This window comes from Excalfactoria chinensis, chromosome 3 (assembly GCF_039878825.1).
Source record: "Excalfactoria chinensis isolate bCotChi1 chromosome 3, bCotChi1.hap2, whole genome shotgun sequence".
Classification (NCBI taxonomy): domain Eukaryota; kingdom Metazoa; phylum Chordata; class Aves; order Galliformes; family Phasianidae; genus Excalfactoria; species Excalfactoria chinensis.
Genome location: NC_092827.1, coordinates 30,166,710 through 30,190,469, shown reverse-complemented (window position 1 = coordinate 30,190,469; position 23,760 = coordinate 30,166,710). Strand labels below are relative to the sequence as shown.

The window sequence follows — 23,760 nt, the reverse complement described above, 5'->3', positions numbered from 1 at the left end:
CACCTGTGTTATTGCTCAGTAGTTAATCATTTTTCGAAGTGCATCATAGCATTTCCATTTGTCTGGGATGTAGAAAGGCTCAAAGATGTGAGGGAAAGGAGTGTCATAGCCACAGACTCTTGAAATAGGAGCCTCTAAATTCAAAAAGCATTCCTCCTATTAACAGAAACAGAATAAATGTTAGTGAGGCCATTATTTGCAGGAGTCTTGCATCACAAATTGAGGTCAAATGAACTTTGCCAGACTGACAGTCCTGGAAACTGAAACCTTCTATTTATATCACAGCATAAGTAGTCCAGACCAGAACATTGCTTCCTTTTGCCCAAAGGTCCATATTAAAATAACAACTTCTATTAATGTTATTTTCATTTGCTACATGTGTGCTGCATTAAGTTGTACTCAGGTTATACTTAGTACATCTGCTATACATCCAGACAAATACTGCCAAAAAACAAATATTTTAGGAACAAAGGAATACGAGTTTCTTTCCTGCACAGCTTTTAAACATATAGAAAATCTATGTAATCAGTCTAACAGTGCATATTATTTCTTGGACACATGAACATCATATTTAAATTTATTTGTACCTTTCTACAATTGAAGTGCTAAGCACTTGTGGAAATTGTGAATTTGAACCTGAATGCATTTCCACATCTCCAACCCCATGAGTAAAACCTGTATTTTACACAAATAAACACAAATTTTGTTCTAATCAGAGATAAGCTTTGGCAATGACTGAGTTTCTTTACTCAACCGACCAGGGCACAAACTATTGCACCAGGTTAATCTGAAAATAAACTGTGGGAATACATATAAACTGTTCCCATTTGTAATAGCTGAATATACAATAGGGTTTGAATATTGCTAGTCTCAACTACAAGAGCAAAGGCATAAATCACTGACAACAAGTGAATGTAGTTTGTCACATCAAACTAATGTTGATGTTAATTATTATTTCATTTTCCACCATATCTTAGCATATCTACTTGCTTTCCAGAGTGCACAAATTAAGAAACTAAAGACATCTCTATTTTCAGTGAATGTTGCTTTGCAATTCATGGCAGCCAAACTCTACCATACTGTGCTTTATATACATCATGATATATGGCAGCATAGAAAGTTCTTGTAGCACACCATAGATATAACAATTTTTCTCTAGCTGTTCATTTGAAGTGTCAGATTTCTTTGAAGGAAATAAAACATTCAGGTGGCTGCGAGAATTACAGATACACTTGTCACAAGCTAATCATTTGGTCCCAAAAAAAGAAGTCACAACTCTTCAAAGCAAGCAAACAAGATGAAGTTCTTAAGCATTACACATATATGATAATTCAAAAAGAAATGTCTAGTCTATAGGCAAATTTCTAACCCATCTCCCCTCTTGAGCTTGAAAAACAAATGACTGGCCCATCAAATAGCCTATCTTAAATGGATTTTTGTTCACAGCTGGTGCTAAAAGCTAGACAGTATGGAAAACAACTGTTCACCTGATCAAGAACAGGATGCTGCGACATCTGCTGCACAGATTTTTGTGCCACATTTTTTGCACCTGTGCAACCATATCATAGAGAAATATAACTAGAATATTAAATATATCTCATCCAGCTCCGTTTAAGGAAAATTAGAAGACATCCACTGTACAAGCCTAAAAGCAGAAGCATAGTGCAATATCTAAAAGAGTAATAGTAGAGCACAGTCATAAATTTAGCATATTTACCCCACACCATTTGCACAAATAAGGGCTAGTGCTGCTCAGAGTGTTCTTGTTCTACAGAGGAATAAATGTGAACTGAAAGCCTTCAGTAAGTCTGTACTTATTTGGGAGAGACTACTTCAAAATCTCATGTCTTCCAGAGAAAGACATTAGGAAAAATCTTTAAAAATTAAATGGTTTTGAAGCAAAATAGTTACAGGTTTCTGATTCAGTGTTACATGCTTTAAAGTCCCATTTTGAAAATAGCTATGAAAAAAACCCCACACTTGTTTAGTATATACTAGATACCAAAATTCAAATAAAGCAAAAAATAACTTTTTGTTAGAGAAAAATGCTCAGAAGAAAACTTAGCTGTTATTAGTGCAATACAACCAAATTGCCTTAATTTTAAAGAGATCAGACAGAAGAAAATCACTGCTCTTCTTCCCGCTTCTGAACTGCAGAAGTAAAATTCTGGCCTCAATTAATCAACATGACCTTTGCCAATTACCTTCATTTCCCTGAATTTCACTCAACACCTCTGGTAACATGCATGGTTATATTCCATAAAGTTGTTTTAGTCAGAAACATTCCTTTCTTTTGACCTTGGACATGAATTTAGGAAGGGTTCAAAACAACTCAGAAGTACAGTTCTGAATTCTGAAATTCAGAACAATATCAGTCAAACGTATCACACATGACACCACAAAAGAATCTCATGCCTTGATTTGAAGAATAAATGTTGAAAACAAGGATTTGCCAGATGTTGCAGGATTCTCATTTAAACACAGCCTCTGCTGCTGGTACAGACCCACTATATTTCCTTAAAGTATAGTATTCTAGCTCATGTGAAAAACTTCACCCAAGTTAATTTTAGCTTCACAGTATCATTCAATAAGGTCCTAAAGTGTGTGCTTTACTCTCACCAGAGAACCTCTCAGGTTTGACTTTAGAGTATTGCTAAATCAGTGCAAAATCACTGTAAACATGTAGAACTGAGAACAGCGGATATTTATAGAGATATGGAATGGTACAAAAGAGATGAAAAAACAAACTCATTTTGGACATTATTGAAAGAAAGTATTACTCATCCTTCTGCATCTTATAGAAAAATGCAGCAATGTGGGACAGTTTAGAGAAAGAGCTTTTAGGCATCAGGCCAGTAACAAAAACACTTAAGAGTTTATTGCTCCAGTTATTCCTTCTGTAAAAGGCAATCTGCATCATCCTACACATATAGCGAACGAACTTCCATATGCAAACACTTCGATAAGTAACAGCAAATGATGCTATTTAATGTGTAACTAAGACAGATGATTTGGAAATGATACCAATAATCACATATCCTACTTTGGTCTTTTTATTTCCATATGTTTTGGATCTAGTTCATTTTTCCCTGTTCATTGACATTGCTCAGGAATCCTTTTTTATTCTTCCCTGTCAACTATTCCTGAAGCTGAGAAAACTTCTGTTAAAAAATCAGTTATTTCTGCAACATCTTATGTTCCTCTCTCATGTTACTCTTATTTAGCAACATTACAGATACCCACAAGAGATGGAGAGCCTAAACAATATCACAGAGCTGCTATACGACAACAGTGAACTCTCTTTTTTTCACAGAATTTAGATGTTGAGACAAATCAAAACTCAGCTTTAAAGACTAACCTGATCGGATAGTTTTAATATTTCTCTTGGAGTTCAGCTGCTGTGACAGAAATAAGATTCAAAATAAAGTTAAGGCCCATTATATAAGACAAACTGTAGGAAAACTTCATGAAGGGCTACTTTTCTGCAGACAATAACTGCAGGATTCACACCCAAGAACTCAGTGACTGCTTGCAAAGGTTTAATCCAATAGTGAAATTTCTCTCAAGAAGAATTCTGAATTTTACATCATATCTGTAGACTGTACTATAAGAAATACATGTATATACAGATGATAAGATGGCAAAATTCAGCATGTATACATTCAAAGAACGCTTCAGAGAAAACTCCTATCACCTTAGAGATTCACTTCCTTTTCTGTTATTTTTAATTCAGGTATGCCATTGTCCAGAACTGAAGTGTGGGTTCAAACAGTTAAGAAAACTTATTCTGTTTCATTTGGTAGAGGAATGTTACATTTATGTTAGCTATATTTTCCCCTTGCAAAATTTCAACTGTATATTATCTACTACTGTAAGAATGAAACGAATCCTATTCTAGATAAATAATATGCATATTTATACACAACAAAATATAGATAGAGATTTTCCAAAGAGGTAGTCAATAAAATCCCTGTTCCATAAAAGGAGGATTTCTGGATACAAACTCTAAGTATGGATGAAACCTTTCTTTGGCTTCTGATTCTTAAAATCCCCTAATATGTACAGTTTACATTCACGAAGGGAAAAGCCAAGCAGTGTCAGTTTTTATGTCTCCATTGTAGCACCAGTAATTGACAGCTGCAAGCACTGAACGCTGCAAATCTTAAACAGAATTTGCTTTGACAAAATATTTGTTACATACTTTTGAACAGTCACTTCTATGAGCTGCATTCAGTGCGATACATCCAAGGGATATTTTGAAGTTATTTTTTTGTTTCCAGTTTTAGAGGAAGGGTGTTTTTTTCCAGTAGTTTAGCCTGACTCGACTTAAAATAACGCTATAAAATGTTTCCTGATAGCTTTAATAGTGATAGTTCTCTTCCTCAAAGACCCTTGAGGTTATAGTTTTTATATTTAATTCCACCACAGAGCTTTCTGCTTTTTATGAGAGCACGCGGCAATAATTCTTTTATAACACAGTACAGCTTGCAATGTTTGCTTTTATTCGTTACCAGCTCTTCGAATTTACATAATTAATATTTTGTCAAACACAGATAAACAGTTCACTGCTAAAGTTATTTATTTCTGGATTTCCAAATAGAAAACACCTTAATTAGAAAACACATTGGCAATTAGAAATAAAGAAGTCCTTGGGGGAGGGGGATTTGTTTTGTATAATTTATTAACCTGTTACATAAAAAAAACAATTAATGGCAAATGTTGTCTTTAGAGGACTGAATCACATAAAACAATATTTATAGATGAAGCCCAATATGACTACACAAAAGCTAAAGCATTGTAATATGAAATGCAGAAGCCTAATTCCAATTAATTCTCATCCTTTACAGCAATCATAATCAGACCAACATAAGAATTTACTCCAGCTATTTTTAATGAACAGTGGACCTATTTACAGTGAATATTTACTGATCTCAGAACATTTAATATCCAGACATACACCATAATGAAGCATTTTAACAATCTTGCTTAATCTAGTCTGTTTCAAAACACCTAAGAGATACTGAATTATCATACTTATCTCAAACTTGGAAAGGAAAGGAAAGGAAAGGAAAGGAAAGGAAAGGAAAGGAAAGGAAAGGAAAGGAAAGGAAAGGAAAGGAAAGGAAAGGAAAGGAAAGGAAAGGAAAGGAAAGGAAAGGAAAGGAAAGGAAAGGAAAGGAAAGGAAAGGAAAGGAAAGGAAAGGAAAGGAAAGGAAAGGAAAGGAAAGGAAAGGAAAGGAAAGGAAAGGAAAGGAAAGGAAAGGAAAGGAAAGGAAAGGAAAGGAAAGGAAAGGAAAGGAAAGGAAAGGAAAGGAAAGGAAAGGAAAGAAAAGAAAAGAAAAGAAAAGAAAAGAAAAGAAAAGAAAAGAAAAGAAAAGAAAAGAAAAGAAAAGAAAAGAAAAGAAAAGAAAAGAAAAGAAAAGAAAAGAAAAGAAAAGAAAAGAAAAGAAAAGAAAAGAAAAGAAAAGAAAAGAAAAGAAAAGAAAAGAAAAGAAAAGAAAAGAAAAGAAAAGAAAAGAAAAGAAAAGAAAAGAAAAGCTTGGTAAGACTTGTTTGTATGAGAATCTTTACCAGAAAAGAAAGGGACAGAGCATGTCAATTTTGAATATTGTCTCCATCAAATTGTATGTATATAATACATACAATCCAAAGCAGGAGAAGGGAACGGGACGCAAGAGACAGGGACATGGTTACTGAGTAACATATATTCCTTTTATATACATAACACACAAACATTTAGAAAACATATTTCTACCATTTACCACTTCCCAATAAATGCTGAAGGAATTTGAACAAAAAGTAAAATGAGGTTAATACACATGGAAGTAACCCTGACATATTAAATGTGAGAATAAAAACATCTGCATGTAGTAAATAAAGTATTTGCAAAACTACTTCCAGGATGCAAACTGCTGATGCTACAGATATGACTGCAATCCCATAAAATGATATCAGGTCTCTTACAGTAACTATTCGGTGGCTACATGCCAACAGGTTTCTTGCAAGCCAATGCTGTTAATATAGGTTCTAGAAGTAAAAGACTGAAATATTAAACAAATATTTTCTGGAAAGTCACTGTCTAGAGAATCCAATAAATTAATTTTCTGTTATTCTTGATACACTGCAGATACATGTTTCCATGTTTTCTTTCTGGAACGTTATTAGCTGATGAAAATAATGACATTGAAAGGATGTTATTCATTCTTTATGTCCCTGAAAAATGTTTATGTTGCATATTTTTCCAGACCATCTGCAATTTCTTTATATTAAAAAACAACCAATTTACTCTGCTAAGCTCATTACTTCCATTTCACAGAAAAGAATGTGCATAATTAGCCAAGTAAAACAAATGAGGACAATGTTTTATTCGTTGTCACTTGTACCTTTGGGAACTGTAAATATCCAGAAAGAGGATTTGATCAGAAATTCGAGACATACTCATTATGGGCTGAATTTCAACTTCTGAAATCCATATGCATTATTTCTGTGGAGTCACACCTTTTGTAGCTCACGTCCTGAAATCACAGAATAACTGAGCTGCTTACAGTAAGAAAACAATGCTGCTCATTAAATATTAACTGTGAGTTTTTTAAACTTCTGCAATTTCATCAAGAGGAAATGTAAACTAATTTCTCTAGCTTCAGTAGTTTATGGATGACAGGAGTCATCAATGGCACATTTCTTTATTCATTTCAATCACATAGCCCCGTTACACACAGAGGACTTTCATATGGACTCAAGAATATTTTATTTCTTGTTTATCACACCACTTTTTTGAGCTTCATTAGTTGCAATGCCAGTTATGGAAGAAATGTCAGATGCAGCTAGGTTCTCTTGCACATGCTGCTTTGAAGAATGCCTTCAAACTGAATTTCAGCTGGCTTCATGAATCAACCGTGAATCTTAACAAACTTCTATCAGTATTGCATTGGGCTGTTAAGGTTCTATTGGTCAAATTTACAACGCAGTCACTCCAGGAAATGTTAAAGACAACAGGACAAACTGGAAGCTGTTGAAACTAGAGACTCAGACAGTGACTTAGTGGTCCTGTTAGTACAAAACCAAAATCAGCATCGCAATTCTATGGCATTTAAAAAGCAAATCGATGAAAAAAAAATCTGTTTGTATCAATTTATCCTTCCCAAAAAATAAAAAGTAATTTTGGCTCCTCTCCATCCTACCACGCTTCATCCAAAAAGATTTTCCATGAAAATTTTACACAATTTATAACTAATATGCAAGACTACAAGACTAGAATTTAAATGCATTCAGTTCAGAATGACAAATTGACTGAACTGAAGTTCTTTCTTGAAAATGTAAAACTTTATAGGTAACCAGTTTTATTATAATTTTGTTTATGAGATGCAGCAACGTGACTCCACAAAATACACAGCACACAACAGGAAAGCTCAAGGGGATGTAACAGAACTTCAAGATTGCTAGAATATGCTCTTGTCTTAAATGAATCCTACAAATGCCTTTTGGCAAGTAGTATTTAACTGTAACTCACTAAATGATCACTTCCTGCCTTTTACGAACTCTACAAGTTCTAGAAATACAATTTTTTTCCTGTTTCTATATTGTTTTGCTCTACCTGAAACAGACACAAGTCAGATTATAGATGCTACTTATTCTGTAAAGTAACCAACAACCTTATAGCATGGTCACAACAAATTACTGATTCTTTATAGTAAATTTCAAGTTTACTGTTCAGCTTCTTAAAATCAGTAGTAATTGTGAATATTCTGCAGTGGGACCACATATTTTCTAAGCTTGTCCTTAGTCCCACGGTCATAATGGTTTTCTAGGCTCAAGGGTATCAAAAGGTAATTGTTTTATTTAATTAGTTGGCATTACTAACTCATCCGTTCAGTCAGTGATCCTGCAAACTGTCATACATGTTAATATTGGAGAGAAATCCAAGTGAAATCAATGGAGCTAAAGTATTTACACTAAATTATTTGCACATAAACATGTTTGCAGATCACAAGTCATTTCTCTTCATCAACCAGCAACACAATTAACATTTAAGATTTTTAAGTAAGGATCATCTGACTTCTAATTACTACCAACACCTTTTAATCACAAAGCTTGAAATACCCTATCAATACAATCCCATTTTGTGCTTCTGGATCACCATCTATCACCTACCACTGTAATCACATATTTAAATATTTTGTAAAATCATCTCTTAATTCAGCACAACGTGCCAGAAGTGACTAAAAGGATTTACTACTTTTAACAACTAGTGAGTGGTATTTCTGTTTTCACAGCTGTTTAGACAGCTCAGACATTCTTGCAAAAACAGCCTTGTCAATCTACACATTCAGCCCAGTAAAACAGTAAAACAGAAGTACTTCACTCAACGCACTAATTACATTCTAAGGAAATGTAATTTCATCTGCTGGTATTAAATAATTTAAGACTTTTTATATCAAAGCATTTACATTTTTGTGAGAGTATAATGTAAGAATTGCTGTCATCCTGATTGACCGTCACTGAGCACTTCTGTATTGCAAACCAGTGAGCCAGAGAGAGGCAAGTAAAGGAAATGATCTCTTCCACCCATGAAGAGGTGGGTTCTAGTGTTTCCCTACAGCATTTTGTAACATACAATCTCTGTAAAACGAACTCGGAGCAGGGGGGGAGTATTAGATTACTTGAAACAGCTGTATAAGGAATTTTATAACATATTCTTTAAAACAAACTGCCATTTTACTGGTGTATTTAATTTAATTTATAGGAACCTGCTTGACGATTCAAGCCCACAGACAGAAGTATTCTCATGCAAAGTTTAAATTCATATATTAAATAGCCTCTCACATAATGGCTGTAACTGACTAGTACATAGAGAGGGAGAGACACCTCTCAATAGTGAGGTGATTTTTACTTTATATGCATATATTTTATACAGATGTACTTTGTTAATAGGTCTAATTATTTTTCACTACACTGACTAAACTGTTCCTCACCAAACACGCTACAGAGCTATTCCACTGAAAGAATAATCAGTATTTCCTTGGCCAAGGTGAAATAATAGTAATTATAAACAAATAAACACCTCTATTAAACAAACAACAAAAAAGTGCATTAATTTTTCCACTAAGAAAAATTAAATGAAACTCCCTTATAACAGAGAAATGCTGTAAGCACAATGCATTGGTTTTCATTGATGCTGGCATTTTATAAAGCTTTCAAAAAAGTTAACAATACATAAGAACTGCTCTAAAAAAATAATGGCCATAAATAACATATTTCAAAAGCTCTGAAAAATTGGATTACTTTTATCCCAGAATCAACTATTCAAAATTAAAGACCATACAGATGTATGGGAACCGTGAAGTATCCAGCAGCAACATTTAAGAACAAAAATATGTTTAAGGGCACAAATGCACTTAAGAACAGAAATGAAGACAATGGAACTAATAGTTTTTAAACTCTAGAGAGACAGAAGGGTAGAAGCCAGTGGCAGTTGTATTCCATAGGAGTCCCACTGAAGTTTGCACTGGAGTAAACACATTTAACTTTGTGTTGTACAAGCGACTGCCAGTATTACAAACTCCTACCAGTATTATCTACCGCATAAAGAATGAAGACAGACCAAAAAGGGAAATATCTATACTGTTGTCTCACTTAACCTCAAGCACCCAGCGGAATTTTCTTCCTCTCAGTTACACAAAGTATCACTTCAACTAGAATTGCCATAAATGAAAAGTTAAAATAAGCTACCGGTGATACTGCAAAAAAGAAATTGCAACCTGGTGAAACCTCAGGTTTTCTTTTCCCCAAAATGACTGCTAAATGGTAAAAATCAAAACATCCCCCTCATCTAAGTAAGTCAGAAAGTTATTTCTCAACTTCTGAGGAACATAAATATTTTGCTGAAATTAATTTAACAAAACAAACTGCATGCTAGAGGAGTGGGACGTCAGAAGTATAAATCAGAACTGTGACATGAATGAGGATGGTTTTAATGTTCAGAAGGTCTGATTCAGTAAAGGTAATCAGCAAACAGCAGTCAATCTCTCTCCTCTGAAATAAAATCCACAGTTGTCACATTAAATCAGGACCACTTAAGAATCAAAGGTCTGTCTCTACATAACTAATTTCTTCAATATTTAAAATACTTTTGGAAAAACACTGGGCTTCTTGTTCTGCTTAAACCCAGTAATCTGTAATTACACAGTAGCAGAACCTCCAGCCATTTGCAGTCATAGAGGCTGGGATATATGACATATGATAGGAAGCATACAGAGAGAAACCAAAAAGCAGAGTTGCGTGAAAGTCAGAGCTTTTCTTTACGCTCATTTCTTTTGCTGGTGGCCAAACCCACTGTTGCCCTGATCAGAATTCCTGACCCATAACGTCACCTCTGATGGCATGAGTTGAGGATGAAGTACGCTGATATTGATGTTTCCTTCCAGCTGTGCAACCACAAAAACCAAAACACATTTTTAAGCAGTGACCAACCAGTCAGGGAAATTCCTGCTTCTACCACCCTAAGTGTCTTAATTCTACTCAATAAATCAGGCCACCGTGGCATGTCTACCTGAACAGCTTTTCTTTTCAGAACTTCTGAGAAAGCACAAGGTTCCAAGACTTGATGAGGCCACGGAATGGAAGCCCAGCCTCTGCTAACACAGACAGACACGGCTTCTATCATAAATAGATGGTGTTTGAACTGCATTGCACTACACCATAGCTACCAGATTTTAAAGCCTGCTCTTTCTTTGTACAGGCAATATTAAAACTCTTTTTCAAATTTCAGGCCTAACTTCACTCATTTATTCTTGCCCAGTGTTAGTAAGGCAAGGTCTTTCTGATGGTTAACTAGCCTTTATTTTGATTGGGCACTGCAAAGGAGCTCACTAAGCAGGCTGTCCACGCTGCCCATCTGCCTTCGCGGCTCCTCACTCAGACAGTATGGTTCCAATGCTTTTTTCTTAAAATTAGACAACAAGGATTCCTACACTGCTCCACAGAAGATCCTACCAGTATCTTCTACAACAAAAGAAATGCTGTTTCTACTGTAAAATTCTCTGGAAAAGCATTTGTCCTTTTATCCAGCTGTCTGGTGTTGGTGCTACATAACTGAGCAGAGTAACTGATGCAAGTTCAATCACCTCTTCCTTTTTTGCCCAACTAATAAGCTACATGATTATGTAAAATAAAAATAATAATAATTAAATCAAAAGAAGTTCGTCATATACCCTGAAGTTCTTTTACCATCAAGATTTTATTATACTAGGATCCATTATGTTGATTTTGGCACAGTACAGATTTTCTATATAAGACCCCACAAACTCAGTAATAAATTTAGTTTAAGGAAACATCGGTCTGACATAAAATTGTATCAGAATATGAAAACAGAACAAAACAAGTACTTTATCCCTTTGCAAAGCCGTGAAGATGGGAAATCAGTGCAGAAAAAATCTGCATAAAAACAGAACAACAACAACAACAACAACAACAAAAAACAGCATGCAGAAAAACTGTTCTCATTGCATTTGGTGACTATATTAATTCTGGGTTTTGTTTCTGCTTGCTTGTTTTTATTTTCGTGTGTCAGCAGGTAGAAATACAGCCCACCAGTTCTGCTAACAACTGTAAGGAAGAATCCTACAGATAATGCAGACAGAAGTTTATACTACTGAAGATCCAGCTTTAAGAGTTTAAGATTGTCCTTTGTGTCTTGATCAAGTCAGGAAATGTGTTTCAAATGTCTTCTTTAGTGGTTAGTTTAAAAAAAATAAATAAAGCCACACAAATAAAACTCACATGTAACACATTATTTTCATGGTTTGTATCCCATATGAATTCAGGGATATTCCAGAAATTATGGGTTTCATTGGCTGCATAGTTTCCTATCCATAGTAAAAAATTAATATTATCTTGAATGCTTTACAAAAATAAGAGGTTTAAGCAGCTTTCTCTGAACAGCAGATAATTTTTCAAGATGTTTCTACTTATTTTACTGGTCACCACAAATTATAGAGAGAAAGAAAAGCTTAACTTTTAGTGGTTAATAAACAACTTCAGTCTAGAAGACCCTCTGACCAAGCAAAGCAATGGCTGAGGGTTACTGCAGTGCGGTGAACAAAGCATCCCGAAACTCAAGCTGCTGCTTTGCAGTTTTCTTATGTTATTTCTTAGTATAATAGTTTCCAATAACCAATTATCTTTTGAAAGATTTCATCCTTATTTGCTGTAACTTTTCTAAATGACTACTGTTTGCTGTCTTAAAACAGATGTTTTCAAGACTTCTTTTTTCCTGTTTTATTTTCCCTCAAAAAAAAAAGTGGGCATATGAAAAACATATCAGAATTTCTCAGCTCTAATCAACTAGTGTTTAGTCTTCTCACTATGGGCTGTTACATGTCATGTTAAGTTTGTCAGCATTTGAAAACAAACGATTAAGGCAGGGTAATTTTCCTTTATTATAACATTTTGCTTTGGAATGGATCACTTCAGATAGTGTGAGTGTTTCTAATTATGTAAATTGCAGAACCTTTCTAAAGCCATGAACAGCTAATAAATCTGAATAACGGTAGAAGAAAACTATAGGCTATTTAAAAAGTAAAAGAAATACTTTGGGGCAAAGACATTTATTTAACTTCAAAACTTTCAGGTTTCTTGACTATCTGCTGGAATTTAAAGTTGGTGTAATATTCAGCTTTAAAAGTGATTGAAGGTTGCAAGTCATCAGATGCATCACAGAGAAAACATTATGGCATCTGTGAGGTGATTTGACCAATTCTGTAGATGTTCCTATAAATTCATGTCAGCAGGTTTAAGAGTAACTCGCTTCTCAAATGAGGAGGCTGATGGAAATTATCATTTCCTAAGAATAAAATCCAATTAGAATTTCTTAACCTTCTCTAAGTAATGAAATTGAATGGATTGGTACAGAAAACGTTTGACAATATACTGTTCCACAACTATGAAACTGTGTACTTCTACTCTCGTAGGTAATAACATACATGGTATTCAGACACAGATGTTTACCTTTGCCAGCTCAAAAAACCATGAAAATGGGAGATATTCAGCTCTCCCTCCTCAATGCTAAATCAGAGAATTCCTATCATATAGAGAATAACAGGAGATTCTTTGTAACTTTTGGAAAGATAATAAAATCCACATTTTAGTCACTTAATCCTGTCATGCTTATTAATACAAGGAAGCCTACTCTCAACATTCTAAATACAGATAGTGATTAAATATGTAGAATTAGAGGATTTTGCCTCAAAGGAAATTAGGTTTCTCAATTTTAGTTTAATCAAGCAGAACTCCTCTAAAGTGAAGTTGTTAAAACAGACTATGAAATGCAGTGTTGATAATCTTATAATAAAATTGGATTGCTTATTTTGTATCAGTTACTAGGTTCTTTGCTCATCTGAAGCATCCCCAAAACATGTTAACGATAAATTGCTTCCCTGAACCATACTGAATAAATAAGAACAATTTGCTTCCTCAACACAGCAATATATAGTGTTACAATTGATATTTTCAGAGACATTTTCTAGTCTATCATTTCTGCCTGTTGGGATGAAATACAGCTTAACTCCATCAATATATTTATTAACTTATAATTGCATTAGTTCTACCAACAGCAATATATATATTGGTTGCTTCAGACATGTGCATACTGCAGGCTTCATCTTGACACCTACAGTGTACACAAGAAAATTCAGTGCTAGCTTTTTTAAGCTAGGTATTTCTAGGTACTTGGTATTTCTTGGCAAACAATTGTAAATGTTAATTTCACCTGGACAATCACTGTAAAACAGTGGATGAAATAAGTTCATAATAAGACGTAGCAGCAGCATGCAACATATCCGGGCACATATTACAGGATTCTTGCTACGATGGAACCAGAATCCTGTGCCACTTTGAAAGATTTTTAACTTCTCATTGGTAGTAACTTCACACATAGATTTGAAGACTGAAATTACTATTTGTCAACCTGTTGCAGGAAAAAAACAAGAATCCATAGAACTGTTAAGAAAACTATGTTTTGCTGCGCAAGGGATACTTCATTGTATCACAATCCATACACATTCATACAAAACAGACATGTCAGTTTTCTTACCATACATAAAGACCTAAATATAGCATTTTCAAATTTTAAACACGGTAAGAAATTAGAAAGCTATGAAAGACACGAAAACTATTTGTTATTACTAAAGCTTTATGTGAGATACATTAGCAGCGTCCATATTCTTGAGGATCATTTTTATTATCAGCTATGAGAAAAACATGCTGAAGCTAAGAACTAGTGAACTCTGCAAGCCTTAACACCTGAAGCAATACTCAGCCTTGGCCAGCATAAGAACTGCCCAATGTTTTGTAAAGTCAAAGAAAAATAAGTCTTGGGGCAGCTTTCATTGAGTTTTTTACACAATCACTCCTGGAGACAATCTTGTCCCTCATACACATGGCTGCAACTAGGCTTCTGGCTTCACACCTGTTTCATCATAGTTATACCATCATTTCAGCCCTGCTTCCAAATCAGAAAGTAATGCAATCTCCTCAGAAATGAGTTTTGGCTTCTTTAAAAAAATACTAATAATAAAGTTATGTTATAAACATTCAAAATCCAGATTGCAAATCTTAATGGCCAGCCTCCCCAAGCCATGCAGGAGAAAACAGACTGCTCCCTTTTGGGGGGATAAATGGCATCGAAATAATTAGCAAGGCCCTAAAAAAAAACTTTATTAATTTCTCCATCTAGAAAAATTAATTGCAAATCTGTTATAACAGAATAAGAGATAAGTTGTAAGTTTGAAGGCTTAAAGTTTGGAGAAATGTCCTAGTCTGTCCTAATGATCTGAATGTCAAAGGGAGATCTCTGAAGCAAAAATTCTCTGCAGTTCAGAGAAATAGGAGTGCCAGGAAAAAAGGCTACATCCTATGCAGTATACAAAACCAGTGCTTACGTTTCTCACTCTAGAAGCAGTGTCACTGAACAGCAAGCAAGCAAGCATGAGTATGGTACTTCCAATCCACGGCCAAGGTGCTCACCTTGGGGTCTGAAGCTCCTGTCTTCCTTTCTGTTCCTCTCTTTACATATTTCATTCAATGGTAGTGAATGCAAAATATGGAAACAGACCAGGGAAATGATTCAGATTTTCAATCAAGCATGTCAGAAGTTCCATCTGGAAAGACAGAACTGCTGCCTGACAAAACTGTCTGCTGAAATGGCAAAAAGATCTAACGATGGCATTTTCTGACAGAAAAACATTTTGTCAAAAAATCCACACTAGTCGAAATACAAGGGAACTTTACCTTTTTCTTGTTTAAGGGATGAAAACCTTGCATGTAATTTGCTTCCTGCCTTACTGCAATAATAGGTTTACAGGAACTAAGTACCAGGGCTACGCCAAAAGTAATGCCTCCTATTTTGTTGGCCCACAGAGTAAGAGGTAGATGGTGGTATGGACGCAGATGCTGAACCATCCCATAAATATTTCATGACATTCTGTTGCCATGCAATAGATAGCAACAGAGAAGCAGCCAGACATGGAATGGCATATGAAGCAAAGGTATGGAATAGAATTACACTGTGCTGAAAAAATGGCAGCCATTAACACTCATCAATGCTTATGGAATGTTTATGGAGACCAAACACTGGCTATGAGCACAGTGAGGCAGCGGGTGGTGTATTCCAGCAGTGGTGACAGTGAGTAACCTCCACTGCTGCAGATTTTTATGAGTTTAGTGTGTATGCTCCAGTTCATCATTGGTGATGAACAGCTACTGGTAGTGACTATGATGAAAACTAATAGCGTTTTGTAGCTAAGACTTTGCTCTATCAAATAGTGTCACTTCGCTCTTTGTATCTGTTGCAGGTTCCATAGAAATAAATAGAATGCATTACTTTTGGAACAACCAATGCACAGGCAGCCTGAGGGCATGGCCATTAATTCTCCAGATTTTTAGTGATTTTCACCTCTCTACCTTCCCTACTACTTCCTTGGGCCATGCCTTACAGATGCAATCAAACACAAGAATCTGCCCATCTTCCTCCCTTCACCTTAGAGAAAAATACTAAAACTACATTAGGTAAAGAGGCAGATGCATTATTTTTCTATTTGAGTACTTCATAAATGAAATGCAATGCTTCTTTCTCTTGAATAACACCAGTCAATGCTAGCCACCCAAGGGGCCTTCCAGGATTTAATTACAGAAACTTGGGCTTGCAGATAACTTATTTTCTGTGACAATGTTGCACAGTATAAGTTTAACTGTACTCAGAGCAGCAGCCAATCTTAAAATACTTTAGGATTCATCCATTTCAGCTGTCCAACAAAAGCATGGAGCTTTCACATTATAATGTGGGATTTAAGCAGTGGGTTTTTGTTGGTTTTGTTTTTTTTCTCCTTAAGTTTTTGCAGGAACACCACGTGAGTTGTCTTTGGACTCGTAAACCCAAAAGCTGTTTCTTGTACACTTTTTGGATTTCACTGTTACTAGCATTTCTGCCTCCCTGATGGAATATCTTCGGTCTGAGGTTTCACGATTCAAGGCATTTCTGTTATGAGAACTGAAAGTTAAAACAATTCATTTACACAAACATTTATATTGCTCCAAAGGTTTTATACGCTGGGATCAGATTATAAAGCACGTGGAGCTGGACCTGTGTTTCAGACAGACGATTCACATTCAGTAAACTGTTTAAAAATACGACGACTGCAGTTTGTGTATTTTAATTATTGTAAGAGTAACCTCCGAGGTATTTTCTTCTTCTTTTTTTTTTTTTTTTATACTTAATTAATTACATTTGGCAAGAGTACAAATGAAGCCCTTGAAATTTCCGTGGTATTATTCAAAACTGTTCTTGACTGTGAAATCTAGGAGCAGCTGTAAAAAGGACATTTTTTACTTTAATTAAAAAAAATAAAAAACAAAAAAAAGCTTTAGTATACCAAGTTTCAGATACAATACCATAATTAATACCATGATTTTTACATGCAGAAAACTGAAGTATCAGATTTACAGTGTGCTGTTCAGATTTTTCTTAATAAAAAAAAAAAAAAACATATTTTTCTCAACAGATAACGATGTTTCTAATAATATATTCCTTTTCATCTTTAGAATTTTAATAATCTTCAGAAAATGGCAAAAGATAAACAGATCATTTTAGTGAACAAAGTCTTTTTAAAGTTACTGTTCTGTATTTCAGTTCTGTATTTACACTCTGCAATGTACTGTAAAAAGAAAATCTCATGCTATGAAACAGGCAGAATAGCTTTCAAATTTTAAAGCTGTTAAAATTTGTTTTAAGCCTACTACAAACTAGAGCACATGCAAGCAATTAAGTCAAATTGCAATCACCTTAGGCTGTGTTTAGAGAAAATATTTAAAAATACTGATTTGAAATGGTGGTACTTTACAAATATGCCTGTTTGCTTACAGAGAATTAGGGATAATTTGTTATCTTTTGGTATTGAGCTGTGTAAAAAAAATAACAAACAAAAAACAGGGTGGGGTGTGGGGGAATATACTACAAGGTAGTATCAAAAATATATTTTTCCTCTGAAATATTGTTTTGTAAATGGAATTTATATTTAAATAGAAAGACATCCTAAATTCTTTCACTCTTTCATTCTAATATTCATTAATCACCATTCCTTTCCATTATGCAAACAAAGAGGGTGGTTTAAATTGTCAGAAGAGCTTAACGTTACATTGAGATTAAAAACACCAGTACCGTAAGCTGAAAAAGGCTTTCAGTTTTACTTAAAACTCTTACACTTGATGACAGACGCAAACTACACAAGGAATGCTATCTCCAAAGGTCAGAGTAACTGAAAACTGCCGCCAGTCAACCAGAGTTTGGTATTTATAATTTCACAAGGAACTGATCTCACTGTGCGCTACGGCATTGATAGTATTACTGGATACAACTGTTATAACAGTCTGAAGCTGTGAACATTGGTAATGTTTGGTTTTGTTGTAGTTTTTTTGGTGTTTTCTATAGTTTTTTTGTGTGAAAAAAATGGTGCTGAACAAGTTGAAAAACACTGGATTTCCTTGGTTGTATTTATTTTACTTAACAAACACTTTGCAATGCACTGAACTGCGGAGTTAAACCAAAAAACATTACATTTGTAAAACAGTTCCCCACTCTGTTTTCTATGGGTTCAGCTCCACCATACTCAGGCAGAACTCACTGGATATTTTGGCCACACAAAACGACTGGCATATGCATTATCAAATATTACCATTTCAATTCAAAAACTGTAAAAGACAACAGGTTTTCCTTTATACTTATAGCAACTCAACTGGATGGAACACAGCAACCACCCTGTTCAGACTGCTTGTATGGAAGTCAGCATCTGAGAAAGCGATGATAACTTGTTCTTTTCATCACAAGTTTGTTTTGATAAAATCAATTTAGTGTGCACTCTTCCATATGTACTTTTCATTTCAAGTGGGAAACACATTCTACAAACTCTTGACACAAGCAGTGCTCCCAACTACACCGTGGTTAGAATAAATTGCAATAACAAAGTGTACCGCGGTGGTGGCAATGCTCCCCAGTTTGGTTTCCAGATTTATGTTTATGCTTCATTTCTACTTGTACTTCTGTACAAACTAGGAACAAAAATTTCCAGCTTGCAAGAAGTGACACACAGTAGTGTCTGCATGCATCACCACACTCCCTTTTATGTAAAGGGTTGGTGTGGCACAGTGGTGAGGCCTTACCTACCAATTGATGACCACTTTACAGGCCCATGGACTCCATTTAAGTTCAGGTTTTGGTGTTCGTGGCCTGTGCAACAGCTGGGGGCTGCACAGTCACCAGCCTCCAACTTTCGGCAGCACAGGTGAGCCCCTGAGGTGATGAGATGATAATGACAGCCCCCAGCCTGGTCGTTTTACAAAGCTAACTGCAGCTTCTGTTACTCAGAAGCCGCTGTAAAAATATGGACTGCGTATTAATTTGCTGCGAACATTACCCAGTGGGAAACAGCAGCAGCTGCAGCCGAGTGCTACCTCAAAGAACTTAAAAATGCACTTTGGACTGTGAAATATGTTGTGTAAAACTCTCCTTCCACCAAAGCATTCAAGACCAGGCCACTTAAGTGGGCTATTTTTACTCTCATCTGGCTGTTGGAGAGTCAGGAGCTGGTTTAAGCTGTTTGTCTGAGATCTGCTTACAACATGATAGAGTGGGAGCCCACCTGCATGCACTCCTCAGGCCCTGGGACATTGGTGCTGCCAAGATTTCTACTTTTCAACAAGAGACAGAGCTTAAAGCAGCAAAACTTATGAGACCCTTCACTTAATCTGACCCAGGTAACCATCAACACAAGAAATAATTACAAAAAATAACTACTATTAAAAATAAACAAACAAATAAACAAATAAATAAATCCGACTGAAAATTTCAGCTATTCAAGCCATAAAATAGTAGGAAACTGGAAAATTAGGAGTGTTGTTTGGTTTGTTTTCTTGTTCCTATGTTCAGACTCAGTTATCCCAATGGCTCTGTACCTAATGAAGTGATATCTTTATTTTTCATGCAGTGCAATAAATCAATACATGCTGGTAGATGTCATTGAAGAGCATGTCTTAAATCAAAAGAGCCACTTTGGAATAGAAAAAAAGGATCCAGCCAAAGGACTGTGAAACATCAATACTAAAAACTACCATGTGCCAAAAAAGCTCAATAGCGTAAACAAAGTAAAAAAATACTTACGTGGTATTGCAACGTTCAAGAGTTTATTTCACTGTCACACAGTAGACTTATCTGCACAGCAGTGTCTTTAACAAATTTGTTTTCTATCAAAGATCACATCTTCCCCTGCTTCACTAGTGCCAGGCTTTGGCTCCAGAACTTCACCATTTCATGACCTTGCCCTGTTCCTAGATAAAGTGAACCTACCTTAGATTAAGAGCATCATTTAGTTTAAAATATAAATACCCATGTTTTACAGCTGCAAATCCTAGTTTTTCAACTCTTTCCATACATATGTAACTGCGCTGAGCTGATGTGAAATTTCCTTTCCTTAAAATTCCAGGGTGAAGACTCACACGAGATATATGAGTAATTGGTAGCTCACCATTTCCCAGCTACAGAATCGAAACTGTCAGTGGTTCCAATGAGCTCGAGCATATTGCTCTGCAAAGTCCACAACGTTTCCAATAAATGGAGCATTTATTTACAGTACAAGAACAAATCAAATCACCAAACCCATATGCAGTGCACATATTTCACATATACTGATTTTCAAAATTTCACATACAAAAGCTCACTCTCAAAAGCCTGCAGAACGCTGCCCACTTGAAAATCAAGCACACACTTCGCAATTTGTATCTTATGAGTAATGATTCTTATGAGTAATGATTCTAGAGGGAAAAAAAATTCTTAACAGCCTTTATACCCAGTCTTATGTTCTGGAATAATGTGTTTTAGTATATGTTTTCCCCAGACATAATTGTTAAAAAAGAAAACAATTTCTAATGAAGAAAAAGGAACTGAAAGTCCAGAAAAGCATCCACTTAATTCAATAATTGTAAGCTTGTAAAAAAACTCTCCATACCAAAATATTTCACAGAAAAAGCCTAGCTGAAGTTAAAGACTATTTAACAACAGCATAGATATTGTCAATATAGTCCTGCACCATTTTTTATTATAATCTATGAATATTTTTGTGTACATAATAAATACACAGTCTCCATCTAGGCCATTATCGAAGCTAGTAAGCAAAGGGCAAAGCCAATTTTATATCAAAGTTGAAACTTTGTTTATTTATTCATTCAGAACCTTATTTTGTTGTTTTTCATGCGCTTCTCATCTAGAATTAATTTTATCTGACCTTTACAAGGCTAACATTTTATAATGCATCCCCTTTTTTTATGAGCTCCAAATTTCACAAGCGCTCCTGGGTTCCTCTTAAGCCAGTTTTGTTTGATTTCCTTCTCAATTCCAGCAGTATTTTTTTCAATAATATCAGCAAATTGTAACTGCTGAACTAATACTAATTTTCTTTGGTTTGTTTTTTTTCTTTTCCCCTGAAGCTGACACTATTTAAAAGTAACTGCATCGCACACACACAAAAAAATAACAGATTTCTGTGTTAGTTTCAGGATTTTCATGATATCTGAAAACCAGGGAATCTGCTGAACATATCAGGCTGATCAAGCTCACGTTCTTTAGTGTAGTCTTAACTGGTGTCTAAAGAATTCAAGCAGAAGCTTCTTAATTTCATTTAGTAACGTGTCATTTCAGTCACAGCATTACATTAAACCGGTCGTGACAGATCCATTTCAGTTCTCAGAAATTCAAGCACAAGAAATTATCATTTAATTCATTTTCAAAAACATTTAATCCCCACATTTCCCAGCTGCATATCGCTAAAAACTACAGCACATTCTTCATGATTGATTTAGAAGTCTGTCATTCATTAAGAGAGTAACGATTGAAAAGGTATTCTACTGCTTCTGTGAGAATAATTTAACGATGGGAAATTTAGTTTGATTCAGTTTATAAACTTTGAGAGCATTTTTACCCAAGATGTATGACTGCAAATGCTTATTTTATACCAATCTAGATGTATATAGATTTGTTCAAAGGCGCATATATGTTGCAAAGGGTAGCTGCTCCCATCTGATTGCATTTTATTAATGTGTTTCTCATGTTGTAGCTCATGTCACTCTAGACATTATGTAGCGCTTTCAGTGTAATATTCTTAAATCCCTTTAGAGTTCAAAGCTGCTCTCCTCCATACCTGGGCTTCAGACATAAATGTGTTAATCTCACTTATGCCTTCCTCACTTTATGCAAAATATTTACAGAATTCAAAGAACAAAACTGCCCTTTAAAATAGCCCATTATTTGGCAACTAATGCCTTCTCCAAATATAGTTTGATGCTAAACTGACAAATCTGGCAAAACAAGGGCTAACTGCAAGGCATTTACTACTTCCATGTTTCCTATCAACAATAAAACTGACAAAAATATTTCTGAACACAATGTGCTGACTTTGAAAAGTGTGTTAATTGTCTGAGCAGATGACATTATCACCCCTCACTCAAAATGAGAAGAGCTTCAGTATTTAATTGTTACCAGCTACAGAATTTAGAAGTAGTCGTTTATGAGTAATGTGACCTGGTTTGTGCTGTTTATTTAGCTGCCTGTTATTTCTTGTCTCTGAGATGGAACTTCTAACCTAAATCAGGCATCTTCACAAACCTAGAGTATTTTCTACGCTAGGAAATATGAGGCAGCAGAGATTATAATCCCTCTTCAGGTGCCAATTTTTTTTATTTTTTTATTTTTAGAAAAAATAAAGCTTTTATGTTAATTGATTAAATCTCTGACAAATCAGTTTGTATTAAGAAACTGACAGCCTGCAGTACAGCTTTAAACTACAATTTGCCTTCAGAGAACATTCACTTACATGTATTGGTATTGTTGCTTTGAATATAAAATCTTCCCAGATGTCATCAATTCAACAGTGTTTTGAATCTTATTAAGCAACTTAATTTTTTAAGTAATGCATAATACACCAATCACACCCACACATCTCTGATCTGAATTATAAAGGTCACGTACTGTTTTAATTTGTACATTAAATTAGCAAGTTTTGTACAAATTTGAAGATTTAAAGATTTCGTTTCCAACTGTTCACACTGTATTGATCACATTGATGCAGTGGAGCAGTTATACGGTAATTCAATACAGTAGCGCAGTAATTGTTGGTGAGCACCAGATAAAGCAGCAGTCTCAGCAAGATCAATTAGCTACTTGCCAATACTACCTCAGTTTGCAGATCTAAATCACCACACTTCTGTAACTTAAAGATATATTTTATGCTTCATTATGCAAAATACCTCACAGAGAGCACTCACTTGCTCTGCCGTTCATCTTAAAATAATAACAGGTTTATTTGCAACTTCCCAACAGTTCTCCAATTGTTTTTATGGTCTGAATTAAAAACAAGTCAGTTTACCACAAAAAGTTTTCATTAGATCAATTTAAATATTTTCTTTTAAGTAGGACCATGTGTTTGCTTTCCTCCAAAATACGTTTTAAAAAGCTCTTAAAGTTTGTACATAAATAGTACAATAATGAAAATAAGGAAGGTACATTCAAAACAGGGAAATAAACAAAAAATGTTTAAGTAATGCGAAGATTTAACTTGATAATGTTAAGATCCGAAGGGCTCTTCAGACCATCTAGTATGTTGTCCCAAGCAATTAGAAATTAGGCTTCACACATTAAGCAATTAGGCTTCACTCAGATATCTTCCAGTAATCCCTAATATGAACTAAAATCCTACAGAAACGATTCAGCTCAGAAAAGTAAGAGTAGAAGTCTGCTAAGACTGATCGAGCAGCAGGAAACAGGTTTGGAGAGATATACACCAGATAACAGATGAACACCCAGGCTGCAACACTGCACTTCTGATGCTAATTGTTCCCACACAAACACATCACGGGCTTCCAAACTTTCCGAACTGAAGTTTAGCTTTCTCTAAATCAGCCAACAATATGCAAAACAGGAACCTAGGAGATAAAGTTTTCCAAATTTTTCTCAGATAACTGTTCCATTTGTCCATTTTCTCAGGCCAATTCCAGATGCTGAGAAGGAAAACATTGCCAAAAACCTGCAGAAAAATCTGATGCTGAGGACCATGCACCCCTTTGGGATATGAAGCTTACCAGATTTCCAAAATAAATATCTTCCTTCCCTCAAAAACAATAAATTATTCACTTTGCTTATGTTTTCCAAATATCTCAAGCTGCCAT

At 35.1% G+C, this 23,760-nt stretch overlaps 1 protein-coding gene across 2 annotated transcripts in view; it reads right to left on the bottom strand.

The window, feature by feature from the left end:
• The window catches only part of BCKDHB (branched chain keto acid dehydrogenase E1 subunit beta), a 106,466-nt gene that overhangs the window by 5,547 nt on the left and 77,159 nt on the right, over nucleotides 1-23,760 (bottom strand). For both annotated transcript variants that reach the window (XM_072333517.1, XM_072333516.1), the window contains exon 10: nucleotides 4-156. In XM_072333517.1, the coding sequence (XP_072189618.1) occupies nucleotides 16-156 (141 nt within the window). In that variant the 3' untranslated portion in view covers nucleotides 4-15. The remainder of the gene's footprint in view (nucleotides 1-3; nucleotides 157-23,760) is intronic.